We start from the raw sequence: 23,110 nt of genomic DNA on the forward strand, positions 1-23,110 counted from the left end.
TTGAGGTCTTGAAGCAAAACATCACGCTTGTCACTCGCCAGTTAACAGTCGAAATGCTCGAACGAGCCGCCGAAAATTGGACTCAACGGATGAATCTTCAGAGACGTATCCGCGACTAACATTTGAAAGGGATAATTATCAAAAAATAAATGCCAGAGAATGTTCTTTGGAATGGTAGTAACATTCCCCATTAAATTTGAAGTTTCCTTGTGTTTTCCTTAAAAAAGTATGGAAACTCGAAAGGAATTTCAGCGTTACTGTTATCCTTTTTAAATATTGGATCATACAATTTGGTGTTAAAATGTACTCAATTTACACAGGTTTAACAAATAATGGTTCACAGCTGTCAAAAACATAATTTTTTTTTATATGTATGTGGAAATTTCCGTGGCAATAAAATGCGTAAATATTTGAGTTTTCTGTCATTTTGTCTCTGTTGACAATTATGATTCTCAATAGTTTTATCACAACACAAAATTGAATGCGGATTTTTACTTCAATTTAAATTTCTAGTTGGACAATAAGTTAGCAACTTCATTGTATGGTTAATTGAGCACAAATACTTATCAATTTCGAAGATTTTTAATTGTCTTATTAGAAATCTGCTGCGTAGCGCTGGATGTTGAACTAAAAGCAATGCATAAAAAGTATTGAAGTGATAAAATTATTAATATTTATGTTCGCATGTTCTCAAGTAATTAATAAATAATTAATTTTATAAATATTTGAATACACAACCCCACGTTAGATGATATTTAATTATGATAAGCGTATATGATAATACTAAATATTTCTAGTTTAAGGATGTGAATATTTAGGACTCGCCGATTAATATGTTTAATTCCAATGATTTTTCCGTAATTCACAGTTTCTTTCGATTTCCTTCGATACTAGTGATTATAGAAGGAGAGTAACAGCTCATATTGTAGGTTAGTGTGCATTCTATTAATTGCTACACATATGCATATGTATATATGCGTTATTATGTATAATTGTGTTAAATAACTTCCGCTTATAAATCTTACAGTTATTTGCCATTGACTTTACTTAGATTTCGGCTTAATCTTACGACCAACAACCTATACATATATGTATTGTTGTTTGTATGCGTATTTTAAACTAGATCCGTTCTCGTATAGTGTATATAGGGCTTCGTTAATTTTAATTAATTTTTGTTGTTGTATATTCTTATATAAATACAATCTGCAACTGCTTTGAATTATTCTTTGAAGCACCGTTTAATTTTCGTAAGTAACTGCATGCAATCCTGTTATTAATTGCACAATTGATATAAATTACTCTTACATTTATTGACTTTCACATAATTTGTAGTAAATTTGATTTCTGCGTATAAAGCCAAGTCGTCATGGCACTTTACTTTCCTTGCAAATTAAAAGGGAATGCCTCCATAATTAAATGTGCTTAAAACCTCTAGAAAAGTTTCGAAATATTACTTTTACCGTTAATATGCTTCAAAAAGGTCATATGAATACTGTATTTACATTTTTAAAGAATTACAATTTTAAATAACCTTTAAGTGTAATATATATTTATTAAGTATAACATATGAAAGCTTGTGTAAGTAAATATTTGTAAATTGTGTGTGAATGCAAAGTATGGATATGCCATATTTTATTTTATTCTAGTTTTGTTTCACATATCACGTGTGCCTAGGTAAAGCCTAATATGAACTTTGTATATCGTCGGAAGGTCGCTGTAATCTGATTAAATTATACGAGTAGACAAGTCGGAACTTATGTAATTAAGTCTTTACTCACTTACAAATTGCATAGTCAATCATACTCTGGAAATCAGGAAGTCAATTGCATTTGTATAAAAATATGTATATTTTAACACAAATTTAGAGCACTCTTTCCGATTTCTGCTTAAGTGCATATGTATTAAATGCAGTAGAATAGTACCGTAATAATCCTGCCAGTTTATGTACTAGTTTATTGCTTTTTCATCAATGTTGAGAATACATAATTTCTAGAATATTTTTAAGATAGTGCATTTTTCTGTAGTTTAATTTAGTTAAAATCATAATAAGCAAGACTATCGAAATGTAAATCACATGACAATTTTTCTAGACGTGGTACCCTACACGTATGTATATGATATGATATTGTGGCAGCTCCGATCTTGGGTTGTTTTGAAGCTCAAAAACTAGTCTCACGTTTAGAGATTTGCAAAATTACAAAACCAGTAAGAATATTGACAGATAAGAACACTTTAGACATACATATTGTTGTCTGAGAAAGCTTAACGTTGTAGGTTTCTGAGGTTTTCTCCAATTTCGAGAAGTTTATAGAAGTTATGAAAATATCTTTTCATTCAATAAACCAATCCTAGAGTTGTATTTACTTGCAACGCAACTTTACTTCAGTTGAAATTTCAACATCACCGATGCCACAAAATTTTTAATTGAGTCTTTCATATTTTTTGTGTTTTTGCCATATACAAGAAAACGTAACTTTTCAAATCACCCTTTATCTTTATCTGTCAAATTGACATTTATTTTTACAGAAACTGTCAGGTTCTCAGCGTTAACAAATAACACATTGTACTCTTCATTTCCCTAGTTTGCTTTCTGTTTAAATTGTGAAGAGCGCTAATTGCTCTTCAGTAGCTAATATATATTGCTGAATAGACTTAGAATCAATTGATTGAAGTGAAAAGTTTCAGAAAATTTAGAACTTATTTACTGTTGCGACTATTATTTATTTTTTGAGCTCTGTTTATTAATTGTTCTGTTTTGATCACCAACAAAATTGCATAAACAGGACACTTGCATGAAGTTAATGCGGAAGGATCACTCACATATCTTCGAATACATACAAATTAGCACTTAGGACCTCTTTACCCATATTAATTAATTTATATTTAACCAATATTCATTAAAAAATAAAGCGGCAAACACCTTTCTTAGTACCTATGAACATACTATATATATACATACATATATGCATACGCGTAAACTCACGCTCTTCACGTTTTGGCAGTGAACAATTGTATACATACATATATATGTTAAATATGGTCTGCTCAGTTCTGCGATAAATAATATTATTATAGCTACTACATCCATACGTTCGAGTACAATCATAATGTTTTCGAGGCTTACAAAAAATGCAAAATATGTTCCCGCTTAAGATTTATCTGACATATACCAGCATAATTGTCTACATATAGTTATATCTTCACGAATTTCTATATTAACGCTGCCATGTTTATGCATAGATAGATATAGTGTTCGTCAATTATGTGGTAAATAGCAATGTGCAATTATTTCAGTCCTTCAATTATACTTTACTTATTGTTTTTCGCTTTCATATAATCATAAATAGAGATTTTTTAATCTATCTTACGGCTTACTTTACGCTGGGCATATTCATATCAATATTTAGTAACAGCATTTTAATTGTAATACTTGTTTAATGGTAGTTTTTATGTATATTTCTTACGCTGTGTTTAGATTTTTTCTTTCGACATGTCGTATGAGTAACCTTCAACCGCGGGTGTATGTATGTATGTTATTTCCTGTCAATAAGAAATATTCTGAACGGCTGATGACACCATTTATACAAATTTACCATAATTATCAATTGTATTATCGATTCGTTCCCTGTTACTACTTAATAATTGCATAATTACAATGTTTTTAACGTTATTATAAGTCAATGACATTTAATTAACGTATATACACATACCTATGTAGATACTGTATATAGCTACGTTTACACGTTACATGAATGTACCAGTATATATTCATCGTATATACATATAAGTATAAATACATAGATAGTCAGTGTCAAATCAAAGTAGAGTCAATAAATAAAATCTAAAAGGTGATACAGTAATAGGGCGGGTTGTGTGAGTGTTTAATTAAAAAGCTTAAAGATAAATAATACTGTATGAATGGATTTAGGCAGAAAACCCAATAATTTTGGTTAAAACTACACTCTCTTAGTTTGCAATTACATTCTGATGGGCTTCGAAATATTGCCTTTTGACAAACATTTGAAACACAGCTTCTAAAATAGCCGAAAATTTGGTAATTAAATAATTATTACCTATTTTGGGGTGCGTTGAAACTCAAAAACTGATTTTACGTTTACAAATTTATAAAAATTACAAAACCTGTACGAGCCATGACAGAAAAGATCATTTCAAATATAATGTTCTCTTACAAAACTTAAGGTTGTAGATTTCTGAAGTTTTCTCCAATTTGAGCAGGTTATAAATGTTATGAAACGACTTTTCATTCAGAAAACAATTGCTCGAGTTGGTTTTATTTGTGGAGCGTCCTTCGCAAATACAATATTTTTCTGATTTTGGTTTTAATAGAGAGTTAACCAATGTTCAGATTGTATGTAGAGAGAAACTCTATTCAACCAAGGCTTGCAATCGCATCGTAATACATTGGGGAAAAGTTATATAAAATTACTATTTTGAATAGAATAAATAACAACGTAGTTATTTTGAGTTCAAAAAAATAAAATTAAAATAAAAATAAAATTTAGTGTTTTTCTCAAAGGTCTGTAGTATTTTGGGATAATTCCTTAAATCCTTTCGCTGGTTGGACAATATTGCAAGGCTGAACTAGTACGGTAGGATTAGGATTTTATGTACTACTTGTGAGTCCCTATAATCAAAACAGTCCAGAACTCACATTTACTCTTCTACACATAATTTTTGTTTTTATCATTAATCCTCATTGAGTCCATTTAGCTCGACGCTCTGTGACTCAAGACTACGTTTCAGATCTGCAATTGTGCTGAGGATCATTTGCTTTTTATTAACCTCATCACCGTTCGTGGCTGCAAATTCGCTATCACCGTTACAATATTCTCCCACTGCTAGATACAAGTCGTGACTGCTTATGTGTGTGTTTAAACGTGGATTCGAGCTTTGACGCTCCCGACGCCTCAAATTATGTATTTTTGCCAACATTGCTTGTTTTGGGATTTCTAAAATAACGATTATTATTAGTTTTTTTCGAAAATAAAAACTTGTACTTAATTATCAAAGCGCTCACCCGCCTCCAAATCGAAACTTTTTTTGATGCGGTCAAATGTCGAGCTGCCGCTGTAAACCTTTCTCTTCAGCGGCTCGCTCTGTGGACAAGCTTGCATTATTCGCGTCTGCCAATCAGCAGCTGAATTGTCTGATTTTAACTTCAAATTGGTCACATTGTGGTTAGACAAATCTGCTTCATCATAGCGTGAAAGTCGTGCGAACTCTGGCAAGTAATTATGGTTTACAGCATCCACATCGGATATTTTGTTCGGTTGATCTTTGTAATCGTCATTTCTTAGTTGATTTTCGTCATAATCTTTGTTTTGAAACTCGGAATCAGAGTCACTATCGAAGTTCTGATTACGACGTAAATAAGCACCACACTTGTGTCGAGACACTAGTGATTGACTACGGAATCTGCGTTCTTGTATGGTTATGGATTTTGTGCTCTGTGACATTAGTCGGCCATTTAGTTGTAGTTGTGGGGACTGTGGAGGTTTTGATGCTTCCACCGATTTGCGCGCCGGTACTTCTGGTGGCACATTTTGATTGATGAAATTCGTTATGTGGGTTTTCCTTGGGCTGCAGCGACTGAACCGTGGACTATTAGGTGCTGACGCAGGTGCATGTCGCAGTAGGTCTATACGTCGATTTATAGCGGCCGCCAACTCTTGTTGTTGCTGTTTCTGTTGCTTTTCTAAATGGATAGCATCCAAAGATCGTTGCTGCGCTTGCTTAAGCTGTTCGCGGCGCGTTTCTGTTTCACAGTTCTTTAACATTTCTACTCGCTTGTTGGCCAGAGGATTGACTCGTCGTGGACTTGAGACGGGTGTGTCACGTGGTATGCTGGAATGTATGAAAAGTTAATTAAATATTTTACTTGTTGCAAATTACTACTTACCTTTGCATACTGTTTTTCATGGAGACTAGTAGGGATTCAGCTTCCTGTATGAGTTGTCTGTACTTAACATCTGCCTCCAAATCCGCTTTCAACAAAGCCCGTTCACTCTCTGCGATTGTCATGAAACGTTTAGTATCTCGTACGTCTGTAAACACCAGTGAGCTGGATCTATTTGTAAGCGGCGAAGTCTCATAAATCCTAAAAGCATATCATAAATTATTGAAGTCGACCTTCTCTTTTCCAAATTTGGTATATTTACCTATTCTTCGCTGTGATATGTCTTTGTCGGCGCACGCACACCGGCGTACCACCTACACTGCGTGACTTTCGAGATTTGTGTGGCGAATTCGGTTGTTCGTTACGATTTTCAGCACTCTTCTTGCGTGTCTTGAGAAAGCGCTTACGTCGTCGCTGTGAACTAATTCCAGTAGCCATGACTGCATGGCTTTCTTCTGGGCCATTTTTCAAACTTCTTGAACTTCTGCGCGAGCGAACGGATGCGCGTTTTCCACTGTGCTGGTGCACCGCCTTTGGACTCTGGTTGTAGTAATAACAACTGCCCAAGTTGCAGTCTGAGCCTCTACGCTCAGAAACCTCCTGCATAGATGAGGTATCAATGAAGTCTATATCGAGCAGCTCGTCAGTATCACATTCATCTCCAGCATCCTGTCCGGTGTCTAAGTCGGAGGCACAATCCGTTTGGTCAGAATCACTGCTGCAAAATGTTCAATTTAAGTACTCATTAACCTTGTATTGCCAATTAATATAAGTTGCTACTCACCTGAGTATATCAGTCTCCTTCTCATACACGTAACTCTCATCAAATTTTCCCATCATTTCGTTCAGCGTGGCATCATCATCACTTAATATCGGCTCCCTGTTGCTTCCAGCCCGCTCATCACTTATAACGCACACAGTCGCCAGCACGGCAGCTAGAGGTTGGCCTACCTTCATCTGTAATTGTTCTGCACGCTTACGACGCACAGTGTTGGGTGTGTAGTTCCTCTGCATATTTTCCACTTCAGTCAAAGACGAAGAGCTCTCTGTCGACTCATACCCTGCAGACACCTTGCCAGCATTGTTCCTGCAAAGCAGATAAAAATTAAGCGGTTTAACTGTGGCCACCTTTGCTCTTTTCTTCTTGTCGAGAAACTACACTCGTTCGGCTTAAAGCGCATTATGACGAAGTATTCGATTGCGCTTTCTGCGTTCTACTCGACCACTTACATGTCACTTGTCTGTTGGATGTGTTGCACTACCCGGCGTCCATCCGTTGTTGCATTACTGGATCTTTTTCCAGATGACGATGTGCTTACGGCATCAAGTTCCCTTCGCCCACCTCCTGAACTTCCACTTGTCGTCATCTTACCCAGTTTCTGATGGCGCAGAGGCGTGCCGACAGCCTCAGGCAGCCTCGTTGAGTGCGCTGACGAGGAAATCGTCGACGTGTCAGATGTTGTTGACATCGCTGTTGGCGGCGGTTGCGTTGGTGGCTGTGGTGGCAAAAATGCTAATACATTCTGTACGCTTACACTGCCTGCCGCTGGTGCATTTGCTTCCGTTGTGAGATACCACGGATTCGTACGTATGCGACAACGTTGTCTGGGGGAGGGTGCTGTGCGATTGAAGAGAAAACGAGCAATTCGAAACGTGACAATGACATTTAGTTATGATATTGATCAGCGAAGTCAATGATTTTGTTTATACTTTTATGGTATACTGAATAGGACTTACATTCAAAACCCTTCAAGGTGGGCAAAACAATAGTGTTACGCAACGGTAAGGGACTATGTCGTCCAACACTTTCAGGATGTTGGATGGCATGTGGGGCATCTAGTGGTATGAACGGTTCATGATGCGTGCCGTTGTTGTTGCTGCAACCTTGGCCCTTATCATACGAATCGGCGCGCTTGTATAGACTGGAAGCATTGGCGAATGAAGTCTTTGGCTAAACAACGATGCAAATAATATGGGAACAATTAATTTGAATAATTCTTTATGTATGTATATTTCTATAAAGTTAACATTAACTGAGGTTGAAGATGTGAGATTTGTTCTTAAAACCAAGGGATAAAAAGAGGTATGTGGAGAATTAGTGATGTATCCATATGCCATTGTACTAACCCTTATTATTATAAAATAAAATATCTATTTTAAAAGTAAAATATGGTATATTATGTTAATCTAAGGGAAAACATAGCGTATTTACTATAAAACCAAACGCTATCCATCAAAATATTTAACAAGGCTTAAGGCTGTATTCTGGGCTCCCAGTTAGGAAAAATTTTATTACTTAGGCTGTTAGATTTGACGATATAAATATTTCAATGATTTCGTCAGTTTAACTTCTCAATTACTTAAACTTTAAAGAGGAGACAAAGGTTTACCTACTTATTATCGATAAATTAACACGCAAATTTTTAATTCATTACTCTAAAACTAGATATTCTAATTCAAAGGCCTTCAGCTTACCATAGGATCTATGGGGGACATTTCTTCTATTTTATTTAGACCAAACTTGTACCGCTGCGCCTCGATTGCCAGCGAGTTTATGCTCTTCGGAAAGTAATGCGTGCCGGTACGCATATTAATATAGTATTCCGGTGGCGTGTAAATTCCGCCTGGCGAAGTGCCGTCGGTGGAATAGCCAGTAGAGTAAGCACTTTCTGGCGATGAGAGACTATGGAGCGGTACGCCAGCCACACTTCCTCCTGGCTGTGTGCCGTTTAGAACGTGTCCATTGCCAAACCGACCGCCACGCAATCGTGAGCGCTGACAGTGTATGGCTGCTAAATTGTTCAAATTACCAGACTGATGACTCGAAGAAAACTCGCCCGATGTACTGCACACATATCCATTAGCCGAATTTTGAAAGTGTTGCGATATATATTCAGCGCTACCACTTCTTACATACGTCATCGAGCCATTCGCATTCAAACTATCATTCGAGTTGCTGCAGCTTTGAATCTTCGACGGCAAGAGACGTCCGTAGCGCGTGGATGCGTCATCCTGCGAACGCCTGTCCGCGTAGAGTGAACGTGCAGGGGTAAACGAGGTGAGCTGCTCGGATTTGGGGCGTTCGTGTATGAAGAAAGGATTATTGCTATTGTTGTTGCCATTGTAATTAGAACTACAAAGATCGGGATGACGTAAAATAGTGCGGATCTCCTCATAGTGAACGGTATTTGGATCCTCCTCTTCGAAATGTCGCAAATCTGTGGTACTGTTATCTTGTTCCTCGGGTGTAGGGAGAGGTTTTGTAAACGTACTATTATTATTGCAATTGTTCTGAACAGTTTTACTATTGCTGTTGTTGTTGCCACTTGAGTTCATGGAAGGCTCTTTAGAGCCAGTGGACCACGACAGCGACGAAATTGATGACGAAGAGCAATCGGCGGGATGTTGTACTGTATTCTGCGGCAGCTGTGAGGGTTGCTGCTGTTGTGATGGTATATGGTGACCGTACGATTGTGTGAATGACCTTGCTCGCAATGACCGATCATCACTTGAATTATCCTTACTGTTTGGCACTGTATAAGGAGGTTGTTCCTGATGTTGCTGCTGTTGATGGTGATGGTAATTTGTGTGATGCGATTGGCTGCGTATGCGATGTTGTGGCGCATATAGGAAATTGTCGGATTTCGGTGAAGTGATTGTCTCTTGATCCGGTGACTGCCAACCGTAACGACTCTGCGTCTAACGGAGACCAAAACGAAAAGAAAAATTAGTTGAAACACACAAAGAACTCGACCCAGACCTAAATAGCCAATCATCCCTATGACGATTTAAGTGGCCAACTATACATTAAAATTTCCGCAGTGAACTTACATGGCCTTGAATAGGCGAGACTTCACGACGTCTGACCGGACTAGCAATGACACTGCCGCAACCGCTTCCGCTACCACTGCCACAGCCGCCACCGCCACCTCCACCATTGTGATGATTAGCACCGAATGAGGACGTCGTGCTGGGCGAAACCATTACTGTCGTCATTGTCGGCGCCGCGGATGCGGACGAGTTGGCAGTGATTGATGGTGACGTGGAAGACGCGCCGTTACTGCGCGCGTGATGAAGCGTAAAAATTGCGCTCGAATTGTTGCTGGAAATCTTTTTGATGCTGCCAACGTGATGATGATATGCCTCATGACTGCAGCCCGCGGCAGTGGCGGCACTAACAGTATTGCTAAAAGGAAAATGCGGAAAAATAAGCAAAGAATAAAAGACTAATGCGGATACTGCTCACAAATCCAAACTTGGTATTTCAGTTTTATTTTACCTGTTTGTAGTTTTATTTTTGGCGCCCTTCTTACGCGGGCGCCCAATGTGGTTTTCCATCCATGAGCGTAATTTCGAGCCGAACATCGTGTCCGAAAATTTAGTTGCCGTTTGAGTTTTAATGCTTTTATATTTATTTATAATAATACTTATGACTTATTATTTAAGTATTGACTTCAGCATTGCTTAATTGTATATCATTTCGGTTTTAATCCTGTATATGTTGAAAACAATGGACGGATTTCGTCAAACATTTCACCAAGAAACTAGAAAAGAAAAAAGTAACGTTAAATTATATTTTATAATAGTAAATATTATTCAAATGAAACAAATTACGACTATTATTACTACAATGGGAATCTGGATATCTAACATTAAGGAATAATTATTAGCTCTAAAAAACTTTTAAATGATATAACGGGTGATTTAAGTAGAGGTACTCTTTCCAATAGCTTTTTTTAACAGATCACGCCTGAGTCGTATCAAGCTGTATAGCAGGAGTAACAAAGAGTGTACACGAATACAGTGTAGAATTGATTCGGAGATCTCGACCTTTCCAAGCGACATCGGTTCGCTCTATCGACTCTCGAAAAGTTCTAAAAATGTCCGCCAAATTTTGTGCAGCGATGAGGTCCATTTCCGGCTAAATGGGTATGGAAACAAGCTAACAGTCTGCATTTGGTACAAAGAGCAACCTGAAGAGATTCAATAGCTGTCATTTCATCCTGAAGTAACAACGATTTGGAGTGGTTTGTGGGCCGATCCATATATCTTCAAAAATGATGTATATGGAAATTCCATGATAACCGACTAATTGATGCCTGTATTGATCACGGTGACATTTGATTTCAACTAGATGGCGCCAATTCCCACATATCGCATGAATCAATGCACTTGAGAGAAAACTTCCGTAAGCAGATAATTTGACGTTTCACATCATACCGTTATACTATTTCCTGTGAGGGTATGTAAAGTCTTAAGTCTATGCGGCTTCGATTCAGACCTTGGAACAAAACATCATGCTTGTCAATCAAACGAGTCATCGAAAATTAGACTCAACGGATGGACCCTCTGAGACGTAGCCGCGGCCAACATTTGAAAGAGATAATCTTCAAAAAATACCTAATGAAAAATAATCGACTTAAATAAAATTAGTGTAATATATAGAGCCAACTATTTGTAATTTGCTCTGAAAAAGTGATTGTTAACCACAGTCAACTTCACATCTTCACAATTTTAGAAGTGATGTAAGGTGGTTATATTATATTAAATGTTTAAATTGAAATTGGTGGAGTTCCTCTCTCCACGATTGAGTCCACTTTGACGATAATAATTTTTTATACATATTACCTAATAAATCTGAGTTGAGTTGTCTGAAATTACTATATATTTCATGTCAATTAAAATAAAAGTTTCGTCGAGTTATTTTTGTAAAACACTCGCTTCTACCGGTAACTCGAGAAAATTGTAGATATTTACTCTTTGTTTTTTGACCAAACTCACCACCTTGGTATCCAGTCAATGCATAACTTTTAGCAATTTCCTCCAGCCCAATAAAAATAATAACTTTAGCTATTGGTAAATGAAAGCGGCCAGCCAAGGGACAATTTTTTCAACAAAAATGTTGTCAGGAAAAAATGTATATCATATGGGGATATATATACCATACACTACGATGAGCAAACAGTAAGACTGTGTTCATAATTTTAATTTGTTCATCAAAATCTATGGCGTTGCTCTCAGAGCCTCCTCCTTGACTCCAACACACTTGTACCAACGTCCTCGAAACAGTTGCTAAAGTAAATTTCTGTAACAGTCTTCAACGCGCGTAGCGATTCACGTTTAATGTCTTCAATTGACTGAAAAAGGTTTCCCCCGAGCGGTCGTTTGAATTTGCCGAATAGCCAGAAGTCACACAGAGTTAAATCAGGCGAATACGGTGGTTGGTTGTAAATTTGGCGAAAAACTGACGAAGCATCAATACAGTATGCAAAGGTGCATTATAGTGGTGCAAAAACCAAGAATTGTCGACCCATAATTCATAACACTCAAATAGTATTTCTTGCTAAAAGTTTTGCCGGTCGGAAGGTATTCGGAGGGAAAAACACTTCGATAATCGAAGAAAACTCTTCTTCTGCTCCGCTTCACCTTTGTACCATACGATGCCAATACTTAAGATCTCTGACTGTTGATCGTCGTTTCTAAAGCACCAGTTTGTTTATTTTATTGGCGTGTAAATCATCAGTTGATGTTGATCCGCCGTGATTCGTCGTCAACGAGTTCTCCACTCTCTTTGAATAATTGTAACAATCAAAAACACTTGCTCGCGACAAACAATTTCCTTTTCCAACATTCTGAACGTTTCGGCAATAGAAATTTGATTCCGCGCACAAAATTCAATAGAATTCGTTCTTTGTTGAATAATTTCACTCATCGCAAAAATTGCCGAATGCACTTTATGCACTTCAGAAAGACAAACGTATACTAAACACTAATGATAAAGCAATATTGGATGAAGATGATACTTTGAGTCAAAAGCAAATGGCAGCCGTGTTAAATGCTGCACAACAAACAATTTCAGACTATTTGAAGGCTATGAGAAAGAACCAAAGGTGTGGAAAATGGAATGGAAATCAGTTCTGCATCGAATTGTCACTGGCAAGGAAAATGTATTTATTTTAAAAATCCTAAACGGAGAAAATCACGGGTTAATCTGGGAGACTCATCAACATCGATTGGTATGAAGAAAATCCCCCAAGAGCTTGTAACTGTTAATGCTAAACGCTACAGACAACAAATGATCAATTCGAACAGTGCATTAATCGAAAAACGACCAGAATGGGCCAGAAGACACGGCAAAGTAATTTTGTTACACGACATTGCACCTGCACACGAAACAAAATCGGTTTAGGATACAATCAAAGTACTTCTTGGGTATTTCTAATCAAACTTCAACTTAAATTTTCTTTATATTTATACTAATAAATATATAAACAAATATGTACAATTTTGATCGACTAATTTCGAAATTTCCAGAACGGAATCGAGCGAACCATTGTTGTGGTACATGAACTGATATAGCTTCGTCACCGCAAAATTCACAAATTTCATTGGTGGCTTGCGTGGCATTCTTTATTATTTTCACTCATTTTTGAACAGCTCTAACTCTTTTGAAACTTCTCCGAATATAAGAATTTATTGATAATTGAATGTCTTACAGTCCTCCAAAATATCCAATAAACCCAATATCCCTAATACCTTTAATAATATTAAATATATCAAACTACTGTATGCATATTAAGAATAGTGATACACTAATGTTTTATCTTATCTAATTGTTTCATCCATCATTCAAAATTTAAATCGATTCGGAACAACGTGACTAAAATTATACCTATATTTTTTTTAACTCAAAACTCATTCAATTTTGTTCGTTACTTCTATAACATTTTCCTCACAATAAACGATCTTCTGCACCCATTTTCAAGTATAATTTCCTGTTTGCCCCAATTTTTCAAATGACTTTAAATTATGCAATACATTTCTCCCACCTTCCGGATAACTCAGTAGGGCCCTTCGCAATCAATGTTTTACATGCGAAACTTGCCGTCAAATACCATAGTTTGCTAAAATGAATTTCAATTTGTTTGAATCAGCATGCGAGCGGTGGGTAAATGTGCCTATGTGCATATGTATATATGGTTATTTGGTTTAACGCCCTCACTAACTTCGTTACACATACTCTTTCACTTGAGTTCGTAACAATAACTTCCAGTTGTTCTAGTTCTGTCAACGTTTCATATCAAGTAGCCGACAGGCGGATATCAGCATATGTACGTATGAATATGTGCCTGTAAAGGGTCCTAGTTAGGACCCAACATACTATGTGCTTGGGCAGGCCAACAAGCCAACTTGGAGTCAAACTGGCTCAATCTGCATCAAATTGTAGGGTTAGCTCTCGCATGCGTTTTGTAATACTCTTACCGAGCATTAGGCGCTGAAGTGCGTATAAGTGTTCGTATAACGGTGTGGGGATATCCGACATCGCCCACATACGTTATTATTAGACAGACAAGACAAAAATGAAAACTATATTATTTGTTATGAAAATGGGAGCCATTATAGGAATTGTTAGAACTACATATGTAAGTATTTCAGATGATTTAAGCAGTAGATGTTTGTAAGCGAATTTTTATCACGAAGTTCTTATTTTCAACCAAAGGAGCCGCCAACTCAACGCAAAAAACTAAAAAAAAAAAAATTGCTTCAGCTTCCGACCTTATTATATCTTATATCTTTTCGTATTTCTAATCAAACTTCAACTTTTTTTTTTTATATTTATACTACATAATGAATAAATAACAAATATATACCATTATCATCGTCGAACGCTTTTTGGCACTTTTCCGCAAGCGACATTAATCCATCAGTGTAAATCGAAATTTCCGGAACGGAAGCGAGTGTGCTGCATGAACTGATATAGCTTCGTTTCTGTAAACTTCACAAATTTCATGTGGCTTGCTTGGCATTCTTCCCTTTTTTATAGAAAGTTTTTAAAAATATAGCAAATGTCTTCATTGTTTTCACTCATTTTTGAACAGCTCTAACTTTTTTCAACTTCCCCGAATTTAATTTTGTACAAGCTTTCGAAGACCCAATAACAAAACCTGGCGTGAATACCAAATGGACCACAAAGCAAATTTTGTTATTTTTTTACAAAGGAATCCATTGAACCCGTTGACGAAGAGTGGCACTAAGGTAAGAAGAACAACGGACACCAATGGCATCGGAAAGCGAGATTCGCGCAGTCGAGCCAGATACTATGGATCTAAGCTTGCAAACAGACTCTCAAAACTTTATGCTGAGAGGGGCTCCTAGGCGCCATCTTCAGCAAATTAATATCCCTTAAGCTAGAAGACACAAATCCTCCTCCTTGACATCCTCGTTAAACGATTCACGGAATCTTGCATTCAAGCATTAGAGGTGGCTTGTCGGAAAACATGCAGCAGAGGAAGAACAACATCACCTCAAATCATGGTGGTCTCCCCAACCCTACAGAAGGATTTCAGGAACCTGTTTAATTTAGATAAAATGTTCCAAGACGAAAAAGATTGGGATAGATATTACAACCTCATAAGGTCAATCAAAAAACATATTAGGAAAACAAAAACGAATGCTTGACAAAATTATTGCCACGATATCGAGGATACGGCGGAAGCGTGCAAAGTTGAGACCAATCGATGACGGCCGATCGGTACATAGCATTGGATACCTTCATAAGCCAGATCTCAGCTGGATGGTATCCAGTATAGAGTCTTAGGGCATACTAACGGATACGCTGCGCACTTCCCAGGTAGCTCTGAAAACCATACACAACACAGTGAAGGAGGGATAGATTCCATTCCTGTAGTTATAGTTTCAGAAAGCAAAGTACATTAAGCGATAAGAAGTTTCAAGTTTTTGCTCGGACTAAACGCTTTATTATCGGCTCAATTACAGCAGTCTTAAAACTACATAACAGTCTTAGCAACCTTTCTTAAAGAGGCGCTGCAATTAAACTCAGGAAAACTGACTGTTTCGAGCATGCGTGCTTTAAAGGAAATTAATTGAACAGATTCTCACGAGCCAATCAATAAAAATAACGTTGAGATTTTCAGAGACGTGCATATCTATTGAAAGAAGTATACCGCATAGAGGTGTCTTATCTCCACTTTTCTGGATCATAACAATGAATAAATTACATTTAGGTATAGAAAAGAAAGGGATACCTGTTGTGACCTATTCTGAGAATTTTTTTTTTCCGAACATTTTCGCTCTCAAACCATATTAAATGTCCCGTTGGGCCGTATCATGCGGACTAAACTTAAATGCTAGCAATATAAGGCTAGTATTGTTCCCTAGGAAATACAGTACTCCAGAAGTCATGCCACCATTATTGAATGGTATCACTGGAGATAAGGTAAGCTACTTAGGCAAAATTTAAACAAAAAACTTTCCTAGAAACCAAACTTAGACGCCAGAGTGAAAGCTATATTAGCATCCTGCGGTCCTAACTAAATAATTGAGTGGGAGGTTGTGTTTTATTCAGTAAAACTAGATACCAATATCCAAGCGGAGATCACAGCAATCAAATAAAGTCATGTTGTTTTGACAAGGAATGGATTATTGTCTAAGATAATGGTGCAATCTCCGAAAAARTTGTTCCGATCATATTACTATAGCATATGGCCGCCTTATAAACTTAGCGATCATAATAAAGTGCTTGTTACCTAAAGTAATACAAATGCTTGTATGGAAAAATAAACATCTTTTAAGGAGGTATCTTCAAGAAATTTAGCATTGGTTATTCTTTATTGAAAGGTACAATTCCCGAATTCTTATACCGAAGTAACCGTTTTTTATTGTTCTCAGAAAAATTTTGAATTGCGTAAACAGAATTTAAATTCAATATACTTCATATATACAAGGTGCATTCCAAAGTTAATAGGACTTTTGAATCTAGCGCCCTCTGGTGGCGCCATCTATATGTCGACTAGTGCATTAGAATCTTCTATCTTTATCGATTGTTCTGTGCGAATTTCATGAGATTTCATTGTTTGGAAGTGAAGTTATTGCGTTTTAAGTGTCAGGATGTTTGTGGTACATTTAATTTAGTTTTAAAGTTGGTAAAACTTTTATCGAAACCTTTTAGTTGATGAAACAAGTTTATGGTGATAATTGCCAATCCCGTAGCAGAGCGCACGAGTGTTTTCAAAATTTCCAAAGTGGTTGTGAGGACATAAATGACGAACAACATGTGGGCCAATCAGAATCCATGATCACCGGAAATCCTATCGAAACTGTGTGCGAATTCATCAAAATCAGCCGAAATCATGATTGAAATTCATGGAAATGAAATTGAACATCTTCAAATCATCGTTTTATCACATGTTGACCGAACATTTTGGCTTACGAAAGGTGTGTGCACGGTTTGTTTCGCACAAATTGACTGTCCCCTAAAAATTGCTTAGAACCCATCTGTCGCAGGACATCATTGTGACCAATTATTTGAGCAAAAATCACATTTTAATATTAACCATTTCGGAAAAAAGCATGTGCCCATGAAAGGAAAGCGTTATGCAGACATTCAGGTCATTCAAAAGGCTTGCACCGGCATACTGGCGGCCATACCGGCCAACGAGATAAAACACTTGTTCGACATGCTTTTGGACCGTGCAAAAGGCTATATTGAAGCAGGAGGATTATTTTGAATAAAATAAATTGATTTTGCCGAAAAAACCATTTGTTCTGTTTTTTTTTTAAGTCCTGTTTACTTTTTAATGCACCTTGTATGTAGTTATGATGACATGTTGAAATCCATATACTATAGCTGCTGTTTTAGAACTGAAAAGTTAAATTTGGTTGATTGAAACTAAATAAAAAGCTACTTTGTTGGATTATCAGAAAGCTGTTGTCTGAGTCTTGATACAGAGTCCTACCAGTTTTTAACTTCATGGGAATAGATGAATTGAAAAACTGAACACCAATCTTAGAATTCGCAGCAAAAAAAAAACCCCAAAGGTTGAGGGTTCTCTTCAATCTGAGGGTTCTTCAATCTGATTGAAGGAGTCAACATATATAAAATGACCGATTAAAATCAAGCTCTTGTGCGGAACCTTTGTGTTTGTGAACGATATTACAGCTTCGGTGCAACCGAAGTTGGCGTTTTTTCTTGTTTGTTTCAAATCTGTATTATATAAAAAAATTTTTGGAAAATCATTTCGATACTCTCCAATAATATTGAATTTATTGCCTCTTTGAAGTGTGCACCCAACGATTCTTAAAGATGAATTCCTTTAAGTGTTGTACTCTTATATTTGCATAGCAGTGCACCGACCAACTATCATCGACTTTTGGGTGGGCTTAGATTACACTATTGGGACACATTTGCAATTGTTTGCCATCATTATTCGTTGCCATTCAAATCCCGGCATAATCATCAACCAAGCAAGAGATCATCCACGAAATGGCACTACAACCTCATAAAATTGAAGAAATAAAACAAGAAAAATAGAAAGGCAGAAAGACAGAAAGACAGAATGAAATCTTAGAAATATGCTACGCTACACGCTTCGGATTTAAGAGGTTTCAGATTTTTATTTACTATTTGTACTATTTGTGTAGGCGAAATTTCAAATTAATGTACGAATAGGAAAGTACAAGCTGAAGTTCACTGAAATGCGAGCGATGCGTGGCGTGGCGGGTCGGAAGGAGCGGGCGGTGTTCACAAAAGGATACAATGTGAGCCTGCAAGTGTGTGATAGGCGAGCGTTTCATAGCGAATTTACACTAAATACAGACAACTCTAAAATGTTGTTGTCGCTGTTGTTATTGTTGTCATGGCTAATGTTGTAGCTGAAAAGCAGAAAAGCTGAAAAGCCTCTAGGGAGCATTTTATGCTGATAAGAAAAATTCAATGCAAGAGCTGGCATGTCACGGCACACCATGCCGCTTGGTTATGCAGCTGAGCCCCTCCCTTAACGACCCACTAAATGGGCGCCTGCAGTGCCACGAAAGTGTACATCGCAAAAAGAGCCGCCCGCCCCGCTCCCACAACGCATGAGGAATAGTAGTTACACGAATGCTTTAGTATACTATCGCCATATACATATGTATGTGTGCATTTATGTACATATATGCATATGGTTACAGAGGCAGTAAAGCGAAGCGGAAGGGTAAGGGGAACACAGAACATTTGTGTGCCAATACAAACACAGACACAAATGTAGATGTATAATCGTATATGCTCGTTGTTGGTGTGTTTGTATTCATACTAACCCACGTTATATTTGTGTGCATGTGTTGTTTGCTTTTGTACGATATTATGCTGTGCCGGAATGCGGCATCATTTACCTTATTCTTTGCGAATCCTGCAACTGCCAACGCAGCAGCGTCATCATCATCAGTGCCGCCAGTATATCCTTCATATCCTTCGGCTTATTGTTTCAGTGACAAAGCGGAAATGTGGGCAATAATAACAACAACAACAAGATAATCAAATACAAAAACAAAAGCAATAACTTTAATAGTTGCCGTTGCAGATGCTGCTTCGTCAGTCCACTTGCGCCCGCTTCCCGCTGCACCTTATATCCCGCTCGGCTTTCTCGACGTTGTGTGCAACTTCTAAGCTGTCGGTGTACTGTTTGTTTACCGTTTGGCGTGCAAAAAATGTTTCCCACAATTTGGTTGTTTATTTTTGTTGCGACTGCACTAGAATGCTGAATTCATCAGCGCTTTTTGTTGTTTACAGTCGGCAATTGAGAGTGCTGGCGCACTCGAACGCCAGAGAGAAAGAGAGCGTGTTCAACGTTGTATGTGGCATATACGTGAGCCTCGAGTGCCGGCTTGTCTGTTCGGTTCGACTGCGTTGTTGGTGGGGGGTGGGTTGCTTACGTTGATTGACTGTTTGTTGGCACACACGCAGGATGCTTGCAGGATGCGCGCTATATCCCTGCGGCAATGAGGTGGCGGGCGGTTGCGGGTGTGGGTGCGTGACTGTTTGTTGGTGGACGCGTTCAAGCAAAAGACGTTGTCGGTGGTGGTGGCGGTGTAGACTGGCTGTGATTATGAGTGACTGAGTATGCAACAAGGGTGGGTCGTTGTTGGTGGTTAGTTGTTGCTGCTACTACTCCTGCTTTGTTGTTGTAATTGTTTGTGGTGCTTTAATGTTGCTGCTTGCTGCTGTAGTTAGTCTCGTTATTATTGTTGTAATTATTTGACTCTGTTGGCAATGATAGCGGTGGTGTCGGTTGGCTTCTTGTTGTTATTGTAGTTGCATGGAGTGAAATTTTCGTATTCTCGACAGAAATTTTCAATTCTGTCGGAATTTTCTGTATTGTATCAATTTTTCGCATTCACCTACACACTCAAGTACACACACTTATGATTGTCAACGCACACGTGCGCAAATCAATACAAACTCATAAATAATAATTTTAAGATTTGTATACGATATTTTGCTGAACTTCTTTTCCAAAACACATTTTCGCGAATTGCTGTATTAATTTCCTTTTAAATATTATTTTTGCTTTACAAACTATTGCTGCTTAAGTTGCATTTTTACCACTAATTTGATTTGATTTTGTTTTCTTTATTTTTGCCTTCCGTAAATACTCACGGCACTCTGGCACACCACTTCGACTGCATTTCTTTATATGCTATGCGATGTTACACGAATTTTACACTATTCCGCAATCTTTCAACTTTACCGTTTTCACCAGCTGCCCCCACGCACCCCCTCTGCCGTTTCCGTTCTCATCCAGCAGCCAATGGACTTATACCCTGTAAATGGCGTCTAGCCACACGAGAAAAAAATACGTTAACGTCTCTTCGGCGGTTTTCTAAATTTTCCAGCCGATTTCTATCTAACGGTATAGCACATTCATATTATTGTAATACAATTCACTGGCGCTCGTTCATGTTTTTCGCAAATTAAGACACACTCGCCCGCCGTTTCTCTTCTCGCCCGTATTTCGCAAATAAAATGGAAATTGTTTATAAAATAAGTCAATTAAAAAGCGTGAAAATATACATAATAGCCGCGACGATGGCCAGCCGCCAACTAGCCCGACAATGGATGCGAGTTTTTTCGTTTCAATGTATCCACCTCCCGCCTTCGTCCTGTAACGCTGGGTGACTTTATATGTATACTTGTGACTCTGGTTTGTCAATTGTGTGTGATATATAACCGTACGTGCCGTTGTGTTCCGTTAACCGGAAATGCGTCCGCAACGTTTGAGATGTACCAAGCAACTGATTCGGCGACTATTGACATCCGCAACCCCTGTGTTGGAGCGCCACATTTTCCTACATTTGTGTGCATTCTCTCGCATGAGCACGCGCACATTTTCACGAACTAAATGTGGCAATCGAGGCCCACCAAAATGTGGGGCGCTAAAATGCGCATTCCTTGAAATCAAATGAATACTGAAATTCGTGAAATTTAAGTTTTGAAATCGTTAAAAAGTCCACGTACAAGAAGTATATAGAAAGTTAAAAAAATTGTAAATCTTTTATTTCTAGAGAGTCTTGTGTAGCAGTGAATTTCAGAATTTAACATCAACACTCCTCCATCAACCTCTTTCAGTGAACCCTTCATTCGTGAGTAAATGCTCTTAATGCCATTCAAATGATTTGAAAGTATGCTTTTAGGCAACAACGGCAAGGTAAGCTGACAAAAAAGTGAAGAAGTTAAACGACAAAACAGAATCGAAACGGAATAGAATATCTCCAATAACTTCCCCAAAACAAATTTAGAAAAATATAATATACATAAATAATTCACAGCAATTCTCGAAGAGATATCCAATATTACACTTGTTAACAGAATACTCATAGATTGGTAGATATACATCTTCTTCTTCTTGATTGGCGTAGACACCGCTTACGCGATTATAGCCGATGGATGGAGTCATGTGTAGAAGTTCACTCAAGTGAGGAAAGTTTTCTGATCGCCATTCACTTGGGAGTGGCCAGAAACGATTCTTTTACATATGACTCAAGCAGCTCACGACTTTCGGTCCTTGAGCAAGTATCCTCTGGGTAGCCTAAGAACATCCGTTTGAAGGCGAGCTTAAGTGAGAAGGCGAAACATTCCCTGTATAGGGTTGTGCGCTGGATTTGGGACTCGCCACGTAAAAAAACACCCCCAATGACAACGCAACAACAGCCTCGATAGATATACATACATATAGATATTTATGGTTTTACAATTTTCAATCCAAACAGTTTTGTAAGAATGTACAAAAACTAAGGTCTAAATTAAAAAAGAGAACAAAAAAATTTTATATATAGTTTAGAATATTTTTTATATGTACTATTTATTAAAAGCACATTGTTATGTATTTATATATAGAAACAGTACCTGAAATCCGCTCCTGCCTTGTATTTACAATTTTTCCTATCTAAACAACGGTTTTGGTTTGGCGCAAGCGCATTGTGAAGGTCTCGCTCTATATGCAAGCGACCTTAGTTGCATATTAAATTAAATTAGTTGTAGACGATGAGTTTGCAACGTTAACGGTGTTTTTAATAGCCAGCTTAAGGAATGCAATAAATTTTGATAATAACGGATTTAAAAAAGCAACCGAGTAAGCAAAAAAGCAACCCCCATGTCTTTCTCATTAACGCGCCCATTCGAAAACTAATTGAAAATCCGAGTTCAAGTGTGAATGAATTGAAATTGATGTCTAGAAAATGTTATTGAAGCGGGCAGGTTAAAAACTGGGTTCTTCAATTAATTACTATTATTTCGTGTCAATTGGAGGTGAGCTAAGTTAACGAAAACTTTTTAAACCGATATCTGGCGAAACAGATCTATTAAGCTTATCCAAGAAAGGTTTAGTATATGAAGGTGGATTCTGAGTATCAGGCCAAAACAATGTTTTGAATTGTAAAAATATATATCAACATAATTTTATGAAAAATTTTATTTTAAAACACTTATAAGACTAGAAATATATATTTGAATAGAACGGGCCTTAAGTGAAAAATTAAATGGACTAACTGTATGCCAACAAACGCCACACTCCCAAATTATCTTATTCTAAGGAAAGTGCAGGTAAACTATACTGTTTTATAAAAATAAAATAAAAAGTAAAAATATAACATCAATAAATATACAATATAATTTTATAAAGTTTCGATTTGATCTGACTTGACAGAAATAAAAAAATAGTAATTTAAAAGAAATTAGCTAAGTCATCTAAAATAAATTCGACAAAAAATTTGCCTTATTAGTAGAGAATCTGCGTGATCGAAGCTTATTTTAAATTAAAAAATATCGGTTTCAGATAATTGGTCTCCGGTTTGTCGAGAAAAAACAAAAGTTAATTAATTGTTCAAATATATTATATTAAAAAATCTTTCTATAAGGCA

The 23,110-nt window shown here is 37.3% G+C and overlaps 1 protein-coding gene across 2 annotated transcripts; it reads right to left on the reverse strand.

The window, feature by feature from the left end:
* Positions 1 to 1,584: 1,584 nt before the first annotated feature.
* LOC108977135 lies at positions 1,585 to 10,284 on the reverse strand. Of its 2 annotated transcripts, none has more exons than XM_018946704.1 (10): positions 10,197 to 10,284; positions 9,749 to 10,103; positions 8,393 to 9,616; positions 7,655 to 7,868; positions 7,148 to 7,535; positions 6,702 to 7,004; positions 6,180 to 6,632; positions 5,921 to 6,118; positions 5,039 to 5,865; positions 1,585 to 4,970 (listed from the first exon to the last, which is right to left on the reverse strand). In XM_018946704.1, the coding sequence occupies exons 1-10, from the start codon at positions 10,280 to 10,282 to the stop codon at positions 4,708 to 4,710; spliced, it is 4,311 nt and encodes a 1,436-aa protein (XP_018802249.1). In that variant the 5' UTR covers positions 10,283 to 10,284; the 3' UTR covers positions 1,585 to 4,707. The 2 variants fall into 2 exon arrangements, with proteins under 2 accessions (XP_018802249.1, XP_018802248.1); XM_018946703.1 differs by having other exon boundaries at positions 6,180 to 6,635; positions 10,197 to 10,282.
* Positions 10,285 to 23,110: the final 12,826 nt, after the last annotated feature.

The sequence above is a fragment of the Bactrocera latifrons genome, unplaced genomic scaffold (assembly GCF_001853355.1).
Source record: "Bactrocera latifrons isolate USDA-ARS-PBARC rearing strain unplaced genomic scaffold, ASM185335v1 scaffold_84, whole genome shotgun sequence".
In the NCBI taxonomy this organism is placed as follows: Eukaryota; Metazoa; Arthropoda; class Insecta; order Diptera; family Tephritidae; genus Bactrocera; species Bactrocera latifrons.

What these genes read in the sequence shown, in the direction of transcription:
- LOC108977135 (XM_018946703.1), bottom strand. Translation starts at nt 10,282, where the DNA reads ATGTTCGGCTCGAAATTACGCTCATGGATGGAAAACCACATTGGGCGC. An exon ending in TGTCCCCCATAGATCCTATG is followed by an intron (nt 7,869 to 8,392) that starts GTAAGCTGAAGG and finishes ATCGTTGTTTAG; the next exon opens with CCAAAGACTTCATTCGCCAA. An exon ending in ATGAAAAACAGTATGCAAAG is followed by an intron (nt 5,866 to 5,920) that starts GTAAGTAGTAAT and finishes CATACATTCCAG; the next exon opens with CATACCACGTGACACACCCG.